Source organism: Theropithecus gelada, chromosome 3, assembly GCF_003255815.1.
Source record: "Theropithecus gelada isolate Dixy chromosome 3, Tgel_1.0, whole genome shotgun sequence".
NCBI classification, from domain to species: Eukaryota; Metazoa; Chordata; class Mammalia; order Primates; family Cercopithecidae; genus Theropithecus; species Theropithecus gelada.
This window is the reverse complement of record NC_037670.1, coordinates 63,285,936-63,308,080: the sequence shown is the minus strand read 5'-3', so window position 1 is coordinate 63,308,080 and position 22,145 is coordinate 63,285,936. Positions and strand designations below refer to the sequence as shown.

Genomic DNA, 22,145 nt, shown 5'->3' with positions numbered 1-22,145 from the left:
TTCTCACAGCTCAAATGTTTATTATAATGCTGATACTGGATTTGGTACAATTTTAATAGTCACATATTCAATAAGAAACAGCAGAGAGTCTTCATAAATAACAGCTATAGTTATGTTAAGTAGAGGCCAGTGACTTTATGGGAAGCCATCCTAATGAAGCATTGAAATAATCTAAATGCAGAAAAATTTTGGAGAATCCAGGCCTTGCCAGGCAGGAATCCTCTGATAATGCTGAGCTCAGAACTCAGAGTAATTAGAAACATTGGCCTCCCAAGCTGAGCAGCCATGGGGCTTCGGGAATACTCTCTGCTCTGCCCTGGTAAGCTAATGTAGCTCAGTTCCATTTCATTGGCTTTGTAGTTTATATTATATCTGATCTGTAAGTTTATTTTTATAGTTGTCTAAAAGCTACAAGCCTAACAGTTTGTAGTGTTTTATGTTTGCATATATATTTAAGTAAAATTACAATAAAAAGAATTTAAGTCAACATTGGGGGTCTGTGAGAATATTTTCTACTTTAAAGAGATCAATACATTATTCAAGGCTGGAAAATGCTGAGTATTTCCAAATGGTGTTATAATTGGAAAAGATCCAGAAATCTTGATTGGATGCTGGGGCTGCCAGAAAAAAAAATGGAGCAGAGCTGGCAACGTTGGCTCTTTGCACAATTCAGAACCAGTTCTGCATCTGAGCGCATACAGGCAGATTTGCTGGGATGGCATGAAAGGAATTCTTGTGCAGAATAAGCGGTGGCTTAATTTCTAAGAGAGCACTTTTGAGAATACTGAAAATAGGACTAAAAACCATTTATAGTCTAATTATTATGGTAGGATTTTGATATCTGCAGATATGTTGTCAGGCCACCATTTGAATTGTGATATAGCTGATTCAATTAATGAACCATTTTATTTGTCAGGGCTTCTGAAATTCCAAGTGACAGAAGACTTCAATTCAAATAAGCTTGGGGGGTGGGGTGTGGGGGAAGATGTGAATTTGCTCTGGTGATTACAAAGAGAACCAGTTAGAAACTTATTTGAGCCTGCAAGGACCTCGTACTTCACATCACATTATCAGGAGCTGATTTGTCTTCTTTTCTTGCTTCAGTTTTCTTCTGTGCTGTCTCCATTTCAGGTAGAACCTACCTACAACTTGTGGTGACCCTAGCAGGTGAAGCCTTAATTTTTACAAGATTCAAGTCTAGTAGGAAAAAGAAAAGACATATTTTATTTTCATACAGTTCAAGATGAACCCAGCCCTTGCAGGCTCAATGGGATTGATCACAGGAGCATCCTTGAACATCCAACATGACCAAAGGATGACAATGCTGACCAGACAGGGTCCGCTGCTGCAGCCAGCAGCTCCAACTGAGAATCAGGTGTGTTGAGACTGGGGCAGGAGTTGGTTCTCTAGAGGAAAACAGGTCAGTGTGTGTTATCAGAAGAAAGAGAACGGATATTGGGTGGCGAACATTTATATATCTGTTGTCAAATAGATACCAATATCTATCTTTCAGTGCACAATCTCCAACAAAATAGGTGTTAGCATAAAAATAAATCTATGCTGAATTAACAGCAACAATATCTTTGAGGCACATGGCAGAAATATGATTTGAATGTAAGTATAGAAGGTGGCTTTGAAACTATTTGAAACATTTTACTCAAAGGATACTCGTGAACTTCTGGTTTCTGATCCAGCACATAAGGAGCGAAGAAGTCTTCTCAACACCCTTACAAGTCAAAAGCTGAGCGAACTGAAAAAGCGATGAACAGCTCTTCTTAGATCTGTCAGGGAAGTGAGATCACAGGCCAAACCACTGCCTCTAAATTAGACAGACAAGTGAATGACGATTTATCAGAGCAGAAATCCATGGAGGAGCAACCTCCATGGATCCAGTGCCAGGGTAGAAACACCTGAACTGTAATTGACGAAGTGCTGGGGGTTCATGGTGGACAAGTCTGGAGGTAAAAACTCTGGCTAGACCCAGTCACTAGGCACGGGGGGGAAAGGGGCACACTTTTGTGAGCTTTGCCTCCTAGAGATCAAAGAGGATCCTGCTTCCAGCGAGGGGAGGAGAAAAGGATCTATTTTGAAATATACCAGAGCATTCTCTTCTTACCAAGGCCTGCCTTCAGAAGAAACTAGTTAACCAGAGACTCGCTTGCCATGGTTTTCTTGGAGTCTAACTACCTTGGGTGAGGGAAATATCCAACTCCAGCCCACTCCAGCCATCCTGTGCCACCTAAAGGGGGATAAAAAATTGAGAAGTACTTGGTGAAGTTTACAGTCCAGAGGCACAGGCTTGCCACATACTGAGACCTACTCTCAGGACTATAGCGTGTTTCCTCTCCCCACACCTTACCACTACAGCACTAAAGGCCAATTGACACAGTTCCTTTCATGCACTAAATCATGCCCTGCTATCAAGAAAAAATTACAAGGCACACTGAAAGGCAAGCAAAACAAAACAAAACAAAAAACGTTTGAAGAGACAGAACAGACATCAGAACCAGATACGGAAGGGATGTTGGAATTATCATACCAGAAATTTAAAACAACTATAATTAATATGCAAAGGGCACTAATGGATAAAGTAAATGCCATGCAAGAATAGTTGAGCACTGTAAGCAGAGAAATAGAAATTCTAAGAAATTTTGGTTAACCAAAAAGAAACACTAGTGAAGAAAACCACTGTTAGAGAAATGCAGAATGCCTTTGATGAGCCTATTATTATTAAATAGTAGACTAGACATAGCTGAAAAAAGAATCCCTGAGTTTGAGGATATCTCAGAAGAAACTTCCAAAATTAAAAAGCAAAGAGAAAAACGACTGAAAACAATAGAATGGAATTGAGAAAATTATCTGAGACAACTACAAAAGGAGCAATATATGTGCAATGGAAATTCCCGAAGGAGAAGAAAGAGAAAAAGGAATGGGAGAAATATTTGAAACAATAATGACTGAGAATTTCCTCAAGTTAATGTCAGATATCAAACCACAGATCGAGGAAACTCAGAAAACCCCAAGCAGGGACTGGTTATTTAATTTGCTGGAAGACAGAATGTCAGTTATTAGAATAATAGACCAAACTGAATAATGTGACGTAAATAATGAAGTTAAAGGCTAATGACTAGGTACATAATACCAACTTCACAGAAATAAAATAGAGAAGACCTCTCCATTCTCAAATTCTATGCATTCCTGAGCATCTCTTCACTGGCCAGTGGTGGAAACCAGGTGATGAATTCCTCAATAGCCCCTCAAAGAATTGCTTTCTTGAATATTGCAAGGGAGTAGGGAATAATTAGGATGCATAAGGTATGAGAAAAGCAATATAATAAGAATTATTGGCCCAGAACCACAGAAAAATTTCAAGTTTATTTATGCTTGGTGCTGAAAGGAAGGAGTTTCTTTCAACAGCTGGAGATAAAACCTAGCCAGCATGTTCCTGAGTGAGGGGGTGAAGTGGTACCTCGGAAAGCCCAGCAAATGCAGAGAAGTCCGGAGGCCTGTGCTCACTCAGTGCCCTAGGGCTCAGTGTATTTGCAGAACTGTTTTACATGATTAAGTACAGTCCTAGTGGGTTGGTGGTGAGGAGGTGGGGAGCTTAGGGGAAGGGGTGAGGGAGTGGAGGGGGTCGGTAATGGGAGATGTAGGAAAAAGAACTTTGTGTCATGTCGTTTTGTGATTCTTTGTTATTTCATCTGGTAAACATTCATTGTGCCCCAGCTGCCTGCTATAGATGCTACATGCTCTAGATGCTAGAAATAAAGAAGTGAGATAGAGGAGGGGTGGTCACTGTCATTGTCCTTGTCCTGTAAGTCCTAGATATCTATATGTTCTCATGTTTAGATCCCATAAAGAAGTTGTTTGGAATAAGGACTTACCGCCTTGTGATAATGAGCCCAGGATTCTTCTGAAGCACACACCCACTGTCCCAGCCCAAGTATGAGGCCCATTGTCAGGGTTTTAAGTAGTGTCAGGGAGAAGTCAGGTTTTTGACCATCTGTTTACAGAGGGAATCCCTTGTACCACCCATCCTCAGGTTCTGCCATTGTCCTGTATAGCTAGTGATACTTGGGAAAGAATTGAGGAACCCCAGAGAATTTCGAAGTCCCCTTGGCACATCAGGGAATGAATGTTCTAGAGCTCAACCAGCTTGGGACCAAGGAGATAAGTCATCCAGGCAGACCCATTTTCCTGACTCTCCACCAAAGATGCATGTGCCCCTGTGATATTATGAAATATATATTTGGTCTTCAACTCTGCTTCCTGGCATATATCTGCTAAAATCTTTAGAGTCTCCAAAGTAATGTCTTTTTGTATTTTAATAAGTCCATCATGATTTAACCTACATTCCTGCCTAACGAAGCCTCCATAAAAACCCAAAAGGATAGCATTTGAAGAGCTTCAGGATAGCTGAATGTGCAGTGGTTCCTATGAGGGTGGGGCACCTGGAGAGGACATGGAAGTTCCATGCCTTTTCCCCCACACCTTGCCTTAAGGATCTCTTCATCTGTATCCTTTGTAATATCCTTTATAATAAACTGGTAAACAAAGTGTTTCCCTGAGTTCTGTGAGCCACTCTAGTAAATTAATCAAACCCAAGGAAGGGGCTTATGGGATCCCCAATGTATAGCCAGTCATTCAGAAGCCCAGGTAAAACAACCTGGGCCTTGAGATTGGCATCAGAAGTGGAGGCAGTCTTGGGGACTGAGCTCCCAACGTGTGGGATCTGAGGCTATCTCCAAATAGATGGAGTTGGAATTGAACTGAAAGACACCCAGTTGGTGTCTACTGCAGAATTGACTGCTTGGTTTATGGTTAGGGGTAATCCCCAAACATTTGGCCACAGAAGTTTTCTGGGTTGATCATCATGGTGTGAAAGCAAATTAAAAATAGAGTTTGTTTTTTTCTCTTAGCCGCTCACTCATGATGAGCCCACCTGGAAACACCCTCCCCTTCCTGCACTGCTTTCTGCTATGCTCAGCCAAGCAAAGCATCCCCTACATAGACTACAGGGTATAAATAACACTCCATCTCTTGTGGTATCACAGCCAGATCCAGTGTCTGGCTCCTGGGAAAATCATGGGCCAGAGAAGTCAGGAGAAAACACATCCCAAGTCAGAAGGGCTCCAGAGTGAATTTCAGGTTCCCTTTATTGACTCCAGGGAAAAATCCTGCCCAAAGACGGCCACATGGCATGCAGCACTAGCCAGAGATTTCCTCCTTTGGAACTCTCCAAAGGTAAGAGGAAACACCTTTACAAATGCAACCTGAAGCTTCTTACCTCTGCTTTACAGACCTAGATCCTTTCCCACTATTGCACAGTGCTATGCCATCTACAATTCCACCCATTCTAAACCAACTGCTTATTGTACTTCTTAGAGTAGTAAACTTTGATAGGCCTTTGTTTCACAATAATTGTTTCTGAAACTTCTTTGGTCCGTATCTATGGGGCCTGTGATACCAGTACAGTGGATGACTTAATAGTCTATAAAAAATGGATCCCTGGAAACCTCTTTTCAAGGAGTAAGATGTTGCCACTGATTTCAGAAGAATATCTGTGAGTCATCCATTTGATTATCTGAACAGATGCTGCTGACTTCTGGCATCATAGCAGAAGGGATGAGTCCCCAAGGTGTGTTGTAATCAGGCATCATGTGCGGCGGGTCAGCCCAGGGAACAGTAACTCTCAACCGCAGACATGTATCAAAAAGGGAAGCAGTAATGGAGCTGTTGCCCTGCCGACTGGTAGCTTGTTCCAGGGCAGAACTTTAATTAGTGGCTCCCTTAACAGCCAGGCCTGCTCAGTGTACATCCATAAAAAGCCATCTGAACACCAAAGTGGCCTCTCCCACTCATTAATGGTCACCTTTCTGCTTGAACCACAACAATCCTGCTGACCCTTGATTTCAGGTGAAAGAGGCTTTTATTCCCTCTAACCCTCAAAGATGAAGGTTTCAAAGCATTTCCTTCACTGGCCCAAACCCAGAATTCAAGTTAAATGGCTTTGCCAAAGGTGTGAACTAAGTGAAGGAAAGCTCTTCTCCTTGGGCTCAGGAGATCTGCAGTCAGCGGGAGGAGTGAGTGCATGAGCAGGAGTGGGGAGCCCTTTGTGTTTTCTGCAGACACTGCTGCAGCTGCTGTGCCTGGAACACACAGTTCCCGGGACACCCTCCTTCCCCAGGGCAGCCACACTGTCTCCTCACCCATAAAGGGAGGCATGGCAGCATTCTGCCAGTTCTCTCCACTGCCACCTGTAAAGCTGGCTCGCCTGTGCATCACAAGCAGCTCTCCCCATAGAACAAATATGCAAGGTTCCCTGGCTGGCTCTGCGTCCCATTAAGGCCTTCTTGGTTTCCTGGTCAGGTCTGCAGTCATCCTAACTTCGTTTATGTTTTATTCTCTTTTCCACTTTCAATCCACAAACAGCTGGCACCCTCAGTTGCAGCAGATGACCTTGTCTCATCCCTCTCTGAGCACACCTAAGCTCCTTACCTCTCTTCTATTTCACTTGCGAATGGTTGCCCTGAGGTGCCTCTCCTCCCAGGGCATGATCTCTTATATTTTCCTCCCAGGCAAATCTGCTCCTTGACTCGTCTTCCTCAGGGTATGGGATAATACGCATCAAGGGATCCTTTCTCAGCCATGCATGTGTTAATGTGTTCTCTTATTTGTTGGCAAACATGAGTCCCTGTTAGAGGGGGTCCTGGTCTGAGGACATGAAGATGGAGCTAGCATCTCAGGACTGCTCCCAAGGCCCCCTACAACAAACCCACTCTGGTCCTTGCATGACCTGCTGCTTCTCTGCTGTGATGAATGTAAGTCCCAGTGCGTGAGGTCGTGCAGTTCTGGCTGGATAGAGAAGCTCGGGAGAGCCAGTTAATCCAGAATAGTAAGTCATTGACCCAAAACAGCCCACTTGGAGGAGACAGCAGCGGGGGTGTGGGACAGGACACCGGGGGTGCCGTCACAGGTGTCACTGTCAACCAGGCACTTGCCCTTATTAGCTGGGTAACCTTAGTCAAGTCTCAACCTCTTTCAGGCATGGTTTCCCATGGGCAAAATGAAAAACAATAATGGTCGCTAAGACTAGTAGTACTGTAAGAAATTAAATGAGATGGTTGTGAATTTGCCCAATATTGTACAAATAAGTGAATTTCTCCTGGTTTTGGCTTTCCTTCCTTCCCGCTCTCCCTTTTCCATCCTCCTTCTTTCCCTCCTTCCTTCCTTCTTCCCTTTCTTCAATCCTTCTTCTTTCCATTGTTCTTTTCTTCCTTCTTTTCCCCTTTCTTCTTCGTTCCTTCCCTCTCTACCTTCTTCCCTTCCTTTCCTTCCTCCCTCTTCTTACTTTCTCCCTTCCTTCCTCTCTTCCTCAATTCTTCTCTTCCTCCTACCTTCTCTTCATTCCTTCCTTCTTTCCCTCTTTCTTCTTCTCTTCCCTCATTCTTTCTTTCCTTCCTTCCTATGTTTTTTCCCTTTCCTTCATCCTTTTTCTTTCCCTCTCCCGCTTCCATTCCCTCTCTACCTCTTTCCATCCCTCACTACCTTCTTCTCTTTCTTTACTTCCTTTCTTCATTCCTCCCTTCCCTCTTTCCTTCCTTCCTCTCTCCCTTCTTCCCTCCAGTGCTCTTCTTCTCTCCCTCCCTCGCTTTTCTTCTCTCCCTCCCTCTGAATCGCCTTCCCTTCCTTTCTCCCCTCCCTCGCTCCCTCCTTCTTTCCTTCCCTCCTTCTATTACTGCTTTCTTCCCTCCTTTTCCCCTTTCCTCCTCAATTGGTCCTATTGGCTCTAAGAATAGAAGGATAAATAAAGCATAGCCACTGCCCTTAAATAAGCAACCATTTCAGAGGTGAGTACAGACAATCCGGAGCTATGAAAAAGTTGACTGTTATAAGGGACATTAAAAAAACAAAAGTTGGCATTAAAAAAAGTTTAAGGGACATAAAAAAAAGTTGACATAAAAAGTTGACTGTTACAAGAGACATAAACCACTCTCTGGGGAGAAAATAAAGGTAAGATTAATTCCGCCAAAAGGGACAGGAAAGGTGACTGGCCTAGAATCCTGCCTGGAACCCACTCGCTCTGCATTGCTCAGGGTTGGTCCTGCGGCCAAGCTCAGACTGTCACACTGGCTACTAAATATGACTGTATCTCAGCAGATGGATTTAACTCTTGCGCACAGGAAGAAAATGGACCAACGAACTCAGTTAAAACAGGGCATGAAAGCAGAAATGTGCTATATTCCTAGAGTGCTTTGGACGTCCTATTCATTCAGAGATCCTCTCTTTTTCCTTTTAAAGGTGAGAAAACAAAGAACCTGTAACACTGAGTGACTTGTTCAAAGTTGCAAAACTGGCCTCTGGTGGAACTTGGATTACACCCATGTCACCTCACTCCCTGACCAGAGATCTTTCTGCTGCTGCCTTGCAAACTGTAGCCTGGAAGAAAGGAAAAGAGAGAAAAGGAAAGATGAAGGGAAAGGCAAAAGGGAAGGGGGAAAAAGAAGGGGAAGGGGAGAGAAAGAGAAGGGAAAGGGAAGGGGAGAGGAAGGGAGAGGAGGGGGAGAGGAAGGGGAGGGGAGGGGAAGGGGAGGGGGAGGGGAGGGAAGGGAAGGGAAGAGAAAATGGGGGAAAGGGAAGAGAAGGGAAAGGAAAAGAAGGGAAAGGAAAGCAAGGTAAAGGAAAATAAGTGGAAAGGAAGAAAGGAATGAGGGAGGGAGAGAATAAAGGAAAGAAGAAAAGAAATGAGGGAGAGAAAGAGGAAAAGGAAAGGAGAGAGAGATGGAGGAGGGAGGCAGAAAGGGGAGAAGGAGGGCGAAGGGAAGGAAAGAAAGAAAGGAACAAAGAAGCAAGGAAAGAAGAAAAGTGAATTACAATTCATTGCACTGGCAAAAAATAAATTATATATTCCTTCAGTGCCTGCAAAATCCCCTGTATTTTCTCAAATTACTCAGCTCATCGAGCTGCATGGGTATTGTTCTTCACAAAGAACAGCAATCCCTTGGAAACTGCTTTCCTCCCTCTTTCTATCAGCCCTATAACACTATCTCTGAGAACATCTAACAGAACAAAGCCATTTGGACACCTGGTCACTTAATTCATCCTCAGTTTTGTCAGGCCTCTTCTTGAAAACTTGGCTATCTCATATTCATGGCTCTCTACTGGAACCAGCTGGCTGGGACAAGGAGTTTCCGATTCAAAGAGACCAGTGATTGAGGTGGGATCAATAAAAAGACATCATTATTTCTTCACCTGAGCCCCCAATCAATTTTTCAGTTAGAATCCTGGACACATACACCGTCACTGTTTCTTCTTATTAGTCACGTGTTTGGGGCTACCCCATTGTAACCACATGAGAGTACTGTTGGCAAAGCAAAACAAACAGGGCGTTTAATGACAAGAGCAGAATTAGCTAATAAAGTAAGTCAAATAACAAAATTTGTAGCCTAACCCATGCTATAAAAACTTGATTTTATAGAACTGAGGACCCATTTTGCACATTACATATGATCACGCCTTGAGGCGTGTTTTTATTTCGGCGGTATTGTGAAAGGTGTGATCTTTGGAATAGAGGCATCATAAAGTCACGGAAGCCATAATTGATTAGAGCAGTGATGAGAGGCAGGTGGGTGGGTAGGCTGCTGCAGCCACAGGCAAATGTGGCCTATCTCTTTCCTGACGGTAACAAGAAATGAAAGGGCCGAGTGTGGTGGCTCACACCTGTCATTCCAGCACTTTGAGAGGCCGGGTGGATCATTTGAGGTCAGGAGTTCAAGACCAGCCTGGGCAACAAAGCAAGACTCCATCTCTACAAAAAAATAATAATAAAAAAACCATTAGCCCTGTGTGGTGACCTGTACACCCAGCTCCTTCCGAGGCTGAGGCAAGAGTTTGAGGCTGCAGTGTGCCGTGATCATGTTACTGCACTGAAGCCTGGGTGACAAAGTGAGATCGTGTCTCTAAAACATTAAAAAAAAAAAAAAAAAAAAAAAGGAAAAATGAGAGTAGAACTGAAACAGCAGAAAGGCTCAAATCATCCTGGACATAGAAATCCTCCATCCAGGCCGGGCGCGGTGACTCATGCCTGTAATCTCCGCATTTGGGGAGGCCGAGGCAGGCGGATCACGAGATCAGGAGATCCACACCATTCTGGATAACACGGTGAAGCCCCGTCTCACTAAAAATACAAAAACAAAATTAGCCGCTGGTGGTGGCGGACGCCTATAGTCCCAGCTACTCAGGAGGCTGAGGCTGGCATAAATCCGGGAGGCGGAGCTTGCAGTGAGTGGAGATCAGCCACTGCACTCCTGCCTGGGCCACAGAGCAAGACTCCGTCTCAAAAACAAACAAACAAACAAACAAACAAAAAACAGAAAGAAATCCTCCATCCAGCCCTGTTGCCCTGTTGGTTCTGTGTGTGTTGGAGGGGGTGGAGGGGCAGCCTTCTAAGAAGACTTTCAAGGAGGGCTTCCTACCACCTCAGCTAAGACTTGTTTGTCTATACAATTAAAAGGTAGAGAGAAATACTTTGTCCTAAACCAGCCTCCCCAGTTCCCACCACCAGAGCGCCTGACTTTGCAGGGAAGGTTATCTGTTTACCGTCCGAGCACTTTCAGGGATTTTAAAATGCCATGAGTGGGAACCAGTGCCCTGGGAATGGCCATTTCCATGAAAATTCCATTTCGGGGATTAATCCGAACAGGTGCTACTGACTTTTTCTCCTGTACACATCAAAGAGTAAAACCAACCAGGCCTCTGCTTAACAGTTGAGGATTCCAGCAAAGTTAGGAAACAGGTTTCTATTTGCAGCAGAAGAGTGAGCAGGCAGGAAGAGGAAGATGGGAGCGGGGAGAGACTGGCAGAGATTCAGAAAGTTCGCGCTTGAGATTTTTACGTTTCTTACTCATACACGTCTATTTCTCTGGGTTTCTGAATGCAAAGACGAAAAAGTCTCAAGAGTCTGCTAAACTAACATGGCCTTCGAATCCTAAACTGAACACGGTAGCTGAACCAAGCCGTCCACAAAGAGGAAAGCCAGAGGGGGCCAATTAGGAAGGAAGAAATTGAAGAAAAGAGAAAAGCCAAGATGAAAGGTCCAGCGCAAAGTGAGTGACACGCCTGGAGAATGGCAACCCTAGCAGGGTCTGCGGCCGGCGGCGGAGGTGCGGACGCCGCCGCGCGGACGACTGACAGGTGGGTCTGGCGCAGCAAAGGGAGCGGGTGCCGCGGGAGGGCCTCCCCTGGGGCAGCGCGGGCCGAGGCGGCGCCTCCCGAGCCGGGGCAGCAGAGGAGGGAGCGGAGCGGGAGCCGGGCGGAGGCGGCTGCGGCAGGGGGAGGCGGGTGGCAGGCTCCCATGCTGGCCCCGGTGCCACTACCGCGCCTGCCGCGCTCCGGGCTTCTCTTTCACCTCCGACGCGCAGCGGCTGCCCAGCCATTCCGGCTGGCGGGTCCGGACAGCTCCCCGAACCCCTCCGCGGAGAGGAGTGAGGCGGCGTCCGGGTGGCCTCCGGGGCGCGCTTGGTCTCGGAGAAGTGGGGACGAGGCTGGAGGATGAGCGGCTGAGGGCGACGCGGGCACTGACGCGAGTTGGGGCCGCGACCACCGGCAGCTGGCAGCACGATGAGCGAGTCCCCGGAGACGCCCTAGCCCGGTGCGCGCGCCGGGCGGAGCGCGCAGGTGGGGCTGGGCTCTCCGCGGTCCGCCCCGCGCGGGTCCCCGACTGGCCCAGGATGGGCGCTGGCAACCCGGGTCCGCGCCCGCCGCTGATACCCCTGCGCCCGCCACGAGCCCGGCGTCCGGCCCACGCCTTGCGCTCATGTATGTAGGTTGGGCGCCGGTCTTCAGGGCTGAGGGTGCATGCTGGGTGTCCCCGCGCTGCCGGACGCGCTCCCGCTGTGTTCCGCCGCTCAGCTGCTCCGGAGGACCCCTCCTCCCCCGCCCAAGTTTGTGAATATGGGCGCTTCGCCCAGTGTTGAGGTCGGAAGGGACCGGGCAGGGGGTGAGCAAGGCCGGGCACGTTCAGAGCCCTCAGGGAGGAGGGCTGAGGGGGAGGGGACAGACGCACTGGAGTGCGCAGAGTGGGGGCGTTCGGGAAGTGAGGCAGAGAGAGGCTGGATTGCCGGTGTCCTGCGGCGTATCGGGCTCTCCCAGCCCCTTTGGGCGGCAGAAACTTTGGAATCCAGAAAGGCTGGCGAGGGTCCGGCGAGTAGGAGGGTCTCGCCCCCACTCTGCGCCCTGGAGCCCCAGCCTTCCGCACTGCACTCCTTGGTGCTGCCCGGTTGCTTCTGCTCCGCAGCCAGGACCCTACAAGACTGAGCGCCGCGGCCGGCGACCTGGCTCCCGAGGCTCCCAGGGGCGGGCCGGCGGAGGAACTGAAGCCCCGGGAATCCCCGACTCGGCCCTCTGGGAAGGGGTCGAGGGCATCTTTTCATGCAGCGGGGCTTAGAGAGCAGGGAGTGGACATCTGCTCCTGAGACGGGAGGCTTTTAAGAAGTTGTTAGAAATGAATCGTGGAGTCCTAGGAGAAGCTTTGTTTAACCTCCCCGAATTTTCCCAGCACAAACCCCTAAAGCAAATGAGGAAGAGTTTCCCTCTTATCTTCCTGTACTTTCGTCTGTCTCTAACTCCACTGCTGAATTATCCATTTAATAACCTTCGGGAAACGTGGCCAGGACCTAGGGAGGGACACCCTGGGTGCCCGAATTACGTGGTTCCCAGCAGAGCTTTGCAGGGGGGCGCGGGCCCTGCTCACTGCGTTCCCTGGGCTCCGCAAGCCGCCCTTGGCCATCTCCAACACTAATCACGACTACATCAGAAACACGCCGGCCGGTGTCGTTCTTGGATTTCGTTTCCAATATATCGCTCCACAATTTGTGATGTCTAAGAACCCCGGCCGTGCACCGACGCTGGGCATGCTGCCCCCGCCCCCGTCGCCCAGCTCGTTAATCTAGAGCTATGCCGGAGCCCGGGTGGGGGCCGCGGCGGGCCGGGGCGCGCGCGGGCCGCGGGGCTCAGTTGTGCTGCTGTTCTCTCCGCAGGGACGGCGGCTCCCGGCTGGCGGCGGCGCGCCCCCGGGCTGTGAATGCGACTCGCCCCTCGGCCGCGCTCCCCGCCCGCCCGCCCGCCGGGACGTGGTAGGGGATGCCCAGCTCCACTGCGATGGCAGTTGGCGCGCTCTCCAGTTCCCTCCTGGTCACCTGCTGCCTGATGGTGGCTCTGTGCAGTCCGAGCATCCCGCTGGAGAAGCTGGCCCAGGCACCAGAGCAGCCGGGCCAGGAGAAGCGTGAGCACGCCTCTCGGGACGGCCCGGGGCGGGTGAACGAGCTCGGGCGCCCGGCGAGGGACGAGGGCGGCAGCGGCCGAGACTGGAAGAGCAAGAGCGGCCGTGGGCTCGCCGGCCGTGAGCCGTGGAGCAAGCTGAAGCAGGCCTGGGTCTCCCAGGGCGGGGGCGCCAAGGCCGGGGATCTGCAGGTCCGGCCCCGTGGGGACACCCCGCAGGGGGAAGCCCTGGCTGCAGCCGCCCAGGACGCGATTGGCCCGGAACTCGCACCCACGCCCGAGCCACCAGAGGAGTACGTGTACCCGGACTATCGCGGCAAGGGCTGCGTGGACGAGAGCGGCTTCGTGTACGCGATCGGGGAGAAGTTCGCGCCGGGCCCCTCGGCCTGCCCGTGCCTGTGCACCGAGGAGGGTCCGCTGTGCGCGCAGCCGGAGTGCCCGAGGCTGCACCCGCGCTGCATCCACGTCGACACGAGCCAGTGCTGCCCGCAGTGCAAGGAGAGGAAGAACTATTGCGAGTTCCGGGGCAAGACCTATCAGACTTTGGAGGAGTTCGTGGTAAGAGGCGAACGCCCGCCGGGCGACTTTGCACCTTCCAGGAAGGGGTGGAACAGCTTTGGTTCTGTGGTCCCCCACTTTGAAGAAGAGGTGCTCTCTGGTTCTCAGAGGTGGAGAGCGCTGTGCTCAAGACCCTTTGACATGACCTCTCTTTTTCAGGGCAGAGGTAATCCTTCCAAGAGCACTGTGGCCAATCCATAGGGATTCCTTCGGTGTTCACTTTAAAAGGGCTTCATGAGGATGAAGCCCATGGCACTGAAGGCAAGGGTCCCAACAGGTATCAGAGGGACTTTCAACATTAATTTACTGCTCCTAATTTGGGAATGTTGTCGCTGAAATGCTCAACCTGCTTTCAAACACAGGGTAATTTACCATGTTATTTGGGATATATTTTTCAACTAATAGCTAATTAAGGGAGACTATTCATATAAATAAGCCATTTCCCTAGATTATGTGTGTATCATGCAAATGTTCTAAAAATTAAAAGAAAAAAATATTTGCTCATGGGGTGCCAAATCATAGTGGATGGCGAAACCAACAAGTGCAGTTAATAGTTAAAAATTGTTTTGATTTAGATACGTAGTAGTAGTGTTAATAATACCGGCCATCTCTCTAATGCCTACTGTGCGTCAGGATCCCGCTGTTTTACATGTACATTAGTTAAATCTCATACCATTCTAGGAGGTGGATTATTATCCATTGTCTCCATTTTATGGAGAAGAGGAAACAGACACAGAATATTTAAATAATATGTTGAAGGCAGAGCAGCTATTAAGAAGCAGATTCATATGTCAAACTAAGCAGTTCTACTCCCATAGCTTAGGGTTAAAAACCTAAAGCCCAGCTCCACTGCGGCTTTAGTTTGGGTGAAGGTGCTGCACAGCCTGCATGCACAGGCTCCAGGTAAAATCCCTGCAAGTGGGCTGGGGGCCTGAGAGAGACCTGCACAGGTGTTCAGTTATTCCAGACACCTCAAGGTAGGCTCAACCTATGGCCTGCCTGGACTTGGCCCATTGACTTGCCAGGCCTTAGCTGTCCTTTTCCCACCTGCAGAGGGCGTCATGGAGCGTGCAGCTACTAAAGCAAAGCTGGGCAGGCAGGTAGAGAGGAATTCTGCTGGAATACCCCTCCTGGAATTAGCCTGTGAGATCTGCTAATTCCCAGGATGTGAAGTCCATGTAGTTACTGACTTGTGGCAATGAATTATCAAGTGTTACAGAAGTCCAAAGCCAGGAAGGACATATCTATATATGGTGTACAAAGTATGGAAAGAGTGCTGGAATTTAGAGTCAGGAAACATGGTTATCCGTTCTGGCTTTACCACTGACCAGCTGCTGGACTGGAACAAAAGACATATCCCCTCTGGGTTTCTTTTCTCTTATCTGTAAGATAAGGGTCCAGCTATCCCTAGGCTCATGTAGCAAAATATAGCTCCAGGCATACATTGCTTAAGTACTAACATTTGACTTCAGCCCTTTGGAGAAAGACAGCTGAGAGGAGCAACTCATACGATCCATGCCCAGGCCATACAAAATTAACTAAATCAGAAACCCTGCCCTCAAAATGCTTCCTGCCTATGGGAGGGTCTGGTAGTTATCTCTCCAGATGTTTTGGGTGCAATACAAAAGTGCACAGGCAAATGTGTCCAGGTAAAGGAACTCGTGGGTGCCAGATGACCCCAGAAGAGGGGCCTTCCATTTTGGCTTGGAGCAGGGTCATAGAACACTAGAACAATTCTCTTAAGTTTTGAATTGATAACATCATTGGCTCTTCTAAAGTCAAAGATAAGCAGTGGTTTGTAATTAATTCCTTTTGTTGTTTGCAGTGTTTATAGTTCCATAGTAATTTGTTAGAATTGTCGTAAGAGGTAAACTGAGGAATTAATAGCACTTTGATCTAGAAAGCCCAAATACTTCAGTGTCCACTTACCTACATGAGATCACAGGTAAAGGGAATAATTCAAACTTCCGTCTTAATTGTACATGCTAAATGCTAGCAGCCATGAAGCTGCTTTTGTCAATGGAGGAGAGGGATCTCTTATTTAATTCCTCTTTGCTACCTGTTTGGTAGTCCATAGGTAGAATGTGTTTTCAAACTCTTGAGGACGGGAGATGATACTGACAAAAGGGAAATTGGAAAGATTACAATCTTAGAAAGAATTAAAATACCAGTAAAGCTATTTTTGGAGTATTAAGCGCATCTTCCATCTTCAAATGTCATTTCATTCTAAACTTTCATCAGTTATTACTAGATGCTGGGATGCACACATGCTTGAAAGTTGCAAAGTTGTTACACATTTTTAATTATATGCTTGTTCTTATGTCAACTACATAAAGATTTTATAGTGTTATATCATGTTTGCTCCTTTTTGTTAGTATCAGGAACATTTCTAGGCATTCTTCTAATTTATTGTGGCCTTGTGCAGGCCATTTACTGTCTCCATTTTTCTGTCCTTCAGTGTACAAAAGAGAAAGCAATGCTTTTTTTGAAGAATGTTGAAAATATGAATGTAGAATGGTATAGGGTTAGTTGTGAGTCCACGGGTTTTGTGGGTTGTAGTAATAGAGATTTGTCGTGATGCTGGGTATCAGGGCACAGAAATTGTTAACATGCCTGCTCTGGGTATTCTGGGTTTCAGAGAGAGATAAATTGTACTCGGTAGTTTGCATAGCACAAAGTACATGGAAAACGAAAAAGGAAAGCATTTCTGTCTGAAGTGCTTTGCACTTCTCTGAAGACAATGTGATTCAAATGGAGATTGTGGTACAGTAGGGTCATGACTGGAACACTGTTTACTTTAGCAAGGAAGGAAGTGAAAGTGAGATTCCTTGGGCCTCAGTCCCTGCAAGATGCATAGATCCTTTAACAGTCTGTTCTCTGCTTCCAGAGAGAGAGAGAGAGAGACAGAGAGAGAGAGAGACAGAGAGAGGGGAAATTACTAGTTATTGATGGAGGCTTGACCCTCTTTGAGCAGTAGATTAACCCCAGAGCCTGCCTGTGCTTGCGATGTGCAGGGTATTTGGCTCCGGCAGGAGTGTGGTTTCTCCCTGTCTTCATAGGCTTCTCTTTTGTTGGGCATGTTTTCTTGCTGCCTTCTCTACTCTACTCTGTTTTCTGCATATTCTGAACCTGTTCTTTCCCTTCTCTCTGTACTCTTTTACCCCATTAAAACTTCCTCTCCTTACAGCCTGTTTGATCTCAGTTAGATACTTGTGAAAGATCTCACTGATTCCACAAAATACCATTAAGCTGCTAATAATAATGAGAGTAATGTGTTCATTCCTCCAGGGATGGTTGTAATTTAATTTGTACATTCAAATAAAAACATAGTTAATAATAGAATTTTCTCCACTGCCTCTCAAATGATACCAAGTGTCTTTTTTTTCTTTAACTTATACCAGCAGGCATCCAACTTTGAATAAGGAAGCTTGTCTATTGGCTTATTATTATTGTTTTTTTAGTAAATGAATGATATTTTTAACTGTTTTGTGCTTCCTACAGTATATTAGTCTGCTAGGGCTGCTGGAGCAAAGGAACACAGACTGGGTAATTTAAACAGAAATTTGTTGTCTGGAAATCCAAGATTTCCAGACTTCCAGTTTTGCAAGTAATCTGGAAGTCCAAGATCAAGGCGTTGGCAGGGCTGGTTTCTTCTGAGGCCTCTCTCCTTGGCTTGCAGATGTCCATCTTCTCCCTGGGTTTTTTCGTGGTGTTCCCTCTACATCTGTCTGTGTCCACTTCTCTTCTTATAAGGACACACTCATATTGGATTGGGGCCTGCTCCAATGACCTCATTTTAACTTAATTACCTCTTTAAAGACCTGTCTCCAAACAGTCATATTCTTAGCTACTGGCATGAAGACTTCAAAATTTGAATTGTAGAAGCACACAGTTCAGCCCAAAACATAGTGTCAATGACCAAAATTGACTTCATAAAACAGATCTAATGAGGTAGTAACAGTGGGGTGTGTGAGGATGCATCAGCACGCATGATGGGAAAACAGTGCTTACGGCAAAGGCATAGAGTGAGTGGTGATGAAGTGTATGCCAATGAATATTAACTGAGGGGCTCATCTTGACCATTCTGATTCTGTGTCTATTGCATTCTGAGAGTCACTTTAGGAGTTCTTATATTACTTATGTGAATGGATCCTTGTATCACGGAAAACTAAAAGGTGACTAAGGGTGCGGAGGGGGGGCTATATTGAGTAGTTGTAAATTTTGCCTCAATGACCATGTGATTTGTTCAGAAGTAAAATAACATTTGAAATGTGTTAATTTAAAAAAAATCATTCTATTTTGATCAACAAAACAAGTTGTTTTCATCATGAGAATTTTGGTCTCTGTGATTCCCTCTGTGAATCTTGGGAGGACTGTGATGGTGGAAAGGGGAGTTTGCAGGCTTATTTCATGTTTTATAGAACCTAATGGAAATTTTGTGACTCTGAAATAGGGCCATACAGGATAACTAAATCTTCACATTTCTTTGCTTTTGGTAGGATTGATATCAGCAAAGCGTGTCAACACTGGTTATCATAGCTGATCAGGAGCTCTGATTGGCAATTGTATAAGTCTTTGAAGAAAAAGGGAAGATGAATTATTAATAAGTGAAGCTTACTAGACTGTCTTTCAAAGCTTGAGAACTGTTGAGAGAGAGATAACAGGAAGGGGTACTTGGAGGTGAAATGATTTGGGACCGCTGAGTTAAACCAAATTCTCTCTGACTGCTTCCGTATCTGACTTGCCGTTAACCCCACTGCAAAATCTTATTTCTAGGTTTTTATCAATTAAAAAAATTCAAACGTGAAATTTGGAATCAAAACCTCCATCTAAATAGATCTCTACTGTAATTATGAGAAAATGCCAGCAAAGAGAAAGCCACGGTTATTCATGCTTTTCAGTCTAATGGTATTTATATTCTTGGCTGATGTTACTTAACTGAAAACAATGCTATTATTATCTACCTTCACTAAGTAAAATGAGTCAATCTGTGTTCTTTTCTGCAAGTCAGGCTAATGCATGTACTGTTGCTGTCTCTGAGTTTGTTTTGGTTCTGAGTAAGATTTTGTAAATTCTCGACTTCTCATTTTCTACCCTTCTGTCTAAAGTCATTTAAACAGTGACTTTTTTTTTTTTAAAGAGGGAGTCATATGCCATATCTAGACTCTTTAGATGTGTTCCTAACTGAGGTGGGGGAACCACAGCTTTAAAAACTGCTTATTTGCTTGCTTCATACAATATCTGATGTGAAGTATGATGGAATTAACACCATAACCTTTTGCAGTGGGCAGAAGGGAATCAATATTTATCCAGTACCAATATTTTTTATGTGTTGGCTTTTCTGGAGTAATTTACACAACAGACTAATCAGTTGATGGTATTTTCTTTATTTTTAAAGGAGAGAAAACTAAGGTCCAAAAAAGTTAAATAGCTTGATCAACATCATAGAGCTAGTAAATGGTAAAGACAGGATTTGAATCCTAGCGTGTTGGACTGTGAAGCTCGTGCATAGTGTCTTCATGACCATATGGTGATGAAGTGGCATTTTGTGTGTGGTGGAGAACATTTCAGGTACCTGGAAAAAGGAAAAATAATACAAGTCCAGAGTACCTTGCTCATGTGTATGTCCAATAAATGCTTGATCCACTTGGTTAAACATGTATTTACATGGATTTATGTCATATTTGACTTGGCCATCTGATGGACAAAATAATGCCTGTGTCCTTCAAAGGATGAAGTCTTGAGTTGTAATGGAACTAAAAGTACTTAGTCCCAGGATTTCCCTGAGAGCAAGGGGGAATGAGTCCAGGGGGCAGCGAAAAGAAGACTAGATCCCAAGAGGTGGGTGGGACTCCAGGGATGATCAGACCCATGGGGGGCAACAGGTGGCCCAAGAGGAAGATCTGGTTCTAGGAGGTATTCTGTTTGGCTCACGGCATATAAAACATTTGTTTATTAGTGCCAGTATTTGACAAGTGGGAGGTTCATGTAAATTCCCAGATTGCCTAATTCTTATAAAAATGAAATGATTCCCAGATGGCAGCCATCTGTCAGAGCTGGGCAGGGCTGCTCCTGTGGGAGGGCATTTGCTTTCCAGCTGACCACACCCCTACTCGGCAGATGTGCGATTCACCCACGTTTCTGTAAATACACGACTTTGAAAAGACTTTTGTTCATAGGCAGTGAAAATTCACCTTAGAAAATTAGTGCCCCCTCCAGAATAATACAGGCAGTTGATATCGTGAGGAGGTTTAGGAAAGCAGGTCCCATGCTCTCCAGTCCTTTCCTCTTCAGTTTTGGTGGAGAATCAGCTTCTGGGACTTTGAGGACAGGGTACTTATCATCTGAACACAGCAGTGTGAACCGGGTTCTGTTTTATCCAGTGCTTCCCTGGACAACTTTCAGAGCCTTGTTTTCTAGTGGTTAGAAAGAAAAAAAAAAAGGGGGCTTGGTATGGTGACTCATGCCTGTAATCCCAGCACTTTGGGAGACTGAGGTTGGAAGATCACTTGAGTCCAGGAGTTAAAGCCCAGTCTGGACAACATAGTGAGGCCCCATCTCTACCACAAATTGAAAACAAAACAAAACAAAAGAACGGCCAGGCATGTTGGTGCTCACCTGTAGACCCAGCTACTTGAGAGGCTGAGGCAGGAGGATGCAAAGTTTGAGCCCAAGAATTTGAGGTTGCAGTGAGTCATGATTGGGTCACTGCATGCCAGCCTGGATGATAGCATGAAACCCCATCTTAAAAATCAGAAAAGAAAAATAAAAAAGTAGATCGTATTCTGCATTTCTCTCCCATTATAAGAAGTAAATAAGATGTATGTGAAAGCAGTTTGAACCTGTAAAGCTCTGAACAAAGTTGATGTGAATATTTAGACAAGTTCTGCAGAGTGTGCCGCTCAGGGGTAGGTGGCCACGCCCTGGTCCAGATTTTGGTCTCTAGAAGGACTCTTGTAGACCATTAGGGACTGGCTCCGTGGAGCTGTTTTTCCGTAAAACATTACCTCCTCAGATGATATCTCTAAATCTGATAAGTCCCAACAGAAACATTATTCTTACATTTATTTGAAAATATTTAGGACACCATGTGTGCCAGTCCCTGGGCTGCATCCTGGAGATGTGACGGGAAGCACATGGCCCCCTCCAGGAGACAGGCAGCAGTACTGTGGTGTGTGAGGCACTGTGAGAGCTTGGGTCAGGGGTTCAAGGGGACACACAGTGGAAGTCACTCTATTATTATTAATAGACTCCATTGTTGCTGATGACTTGTTTTTAAATGACAGAGGAATCCTGGGCCAGATGTTCTAGGGAAAAGAAAAGAGTTTGTATCAAATGTAACAACTGTGAGTTTGCATGAAGGATATGGCTTCCCACCCAGGCTTACCTACCCTGTGACCATCCTTCATGGTACTTTTCTGACCACATAGCTAGAAATCCTTCTTACTGCCTGTCTGTTCCAAGGCTGAGATCCTGCCAGCTGGATCATACTTCTCATTCTATTTCTGTCGGGCACTGGGGTGCGGCCAGGACATAGACCGCCTTTCAAATCTGTGGAAAAGGATGATGTCAGGCCTCTGCCGAGGGCCCTATGAGTTCTCTCAGAAGCCTTAGGCCTGTGAAAAAGCACAGAGCTTGAAAATTTAAACTCCATGGCTGGGCACAGTGGCTCATGCCTATATTCCCGGCAGTTTGGGAGGCCGAGCTGGGAGGATCACTTGAGCCCAGGAGTTTAGCATTAGTGTGTGCAACAGAGTGAGACCCTGTCTCTAAAAAAAAAAAATAACAATAATGAGAGAAAGAAAGAAAGAGAAAGAAAGAAAGAAAGAAAGGAGGGAGGGAGGGAAGGAAGGAAGGAAGGGAGGGAGGGAGGGGAAAAAGAAATTAAAATGCCAGGTGGCTCTGCACATTTTTCCAAGTATCCAAGTATAGTAAAAGTGATGATGCTTTAAACATGAGACTACTCCTTCCTTTCCTGGGAATATGGAGGACAGCCTGAAAACTCACTTTCAACAAAATGCCTGAAATCCTGAATACCATATAAAACACATATTTTTAAAAGCAAAATGTTGCTTGTATAAATTGATGGGGTACAGTGTAATTTTATTACATGGATACACTGCATAGTGGTAAAGGAAGAGCGTCTAGTGAAGTCATCACCAGACTAATGTACATTGCATCCAAGTAATGTACACTGCATCTGAATAATGTATACTGCATCCGTTACATAATCTGTCGTTATCTACTCCCTCCCCATCCCTGACACCCTTCTGAGTCTCCATTGTCTGTCATTTCACATTCTACGTCCA

The 22,145-nt window shown here is 46.2% G+C and overlaps 1 protein-coding gene across 2 annotated transcripts in view; it reads left to right on the top strand.

Annotated features, from left to right (window-relative positions):
- The first annotated feature begins 11,364 nt into the window (after window positions 1-11,364).
- VWC2 (von Willebrand factor C domain containing 2) overlaps window positions 11,365-22,145 on the top strand; it is a 150,014-nt gene continuing 139,233 nt past the window's right edge. Inside the window, exons 1-2 of one of the 2 annotated variants that reach the window (XM_025380230.1) lie at window positions 11,365-11,817; window positions 13,038-13,836. In XM_025380230.1, coding sequence (XP_025236015.1) covers window positions 13,141-13,836 — 696 coding nt within the window. In that variant the 5' untranslated portion in view covers window positions 11,365-11,817; window positions 13,038-13,140. Of the gene's footprint in view, window positions 11,818-13,037; window positions 13,837-22,145 lie in introns of those variants that run through there. The other variant, XR_003118652.1, reaches the window with a different exon arrangement.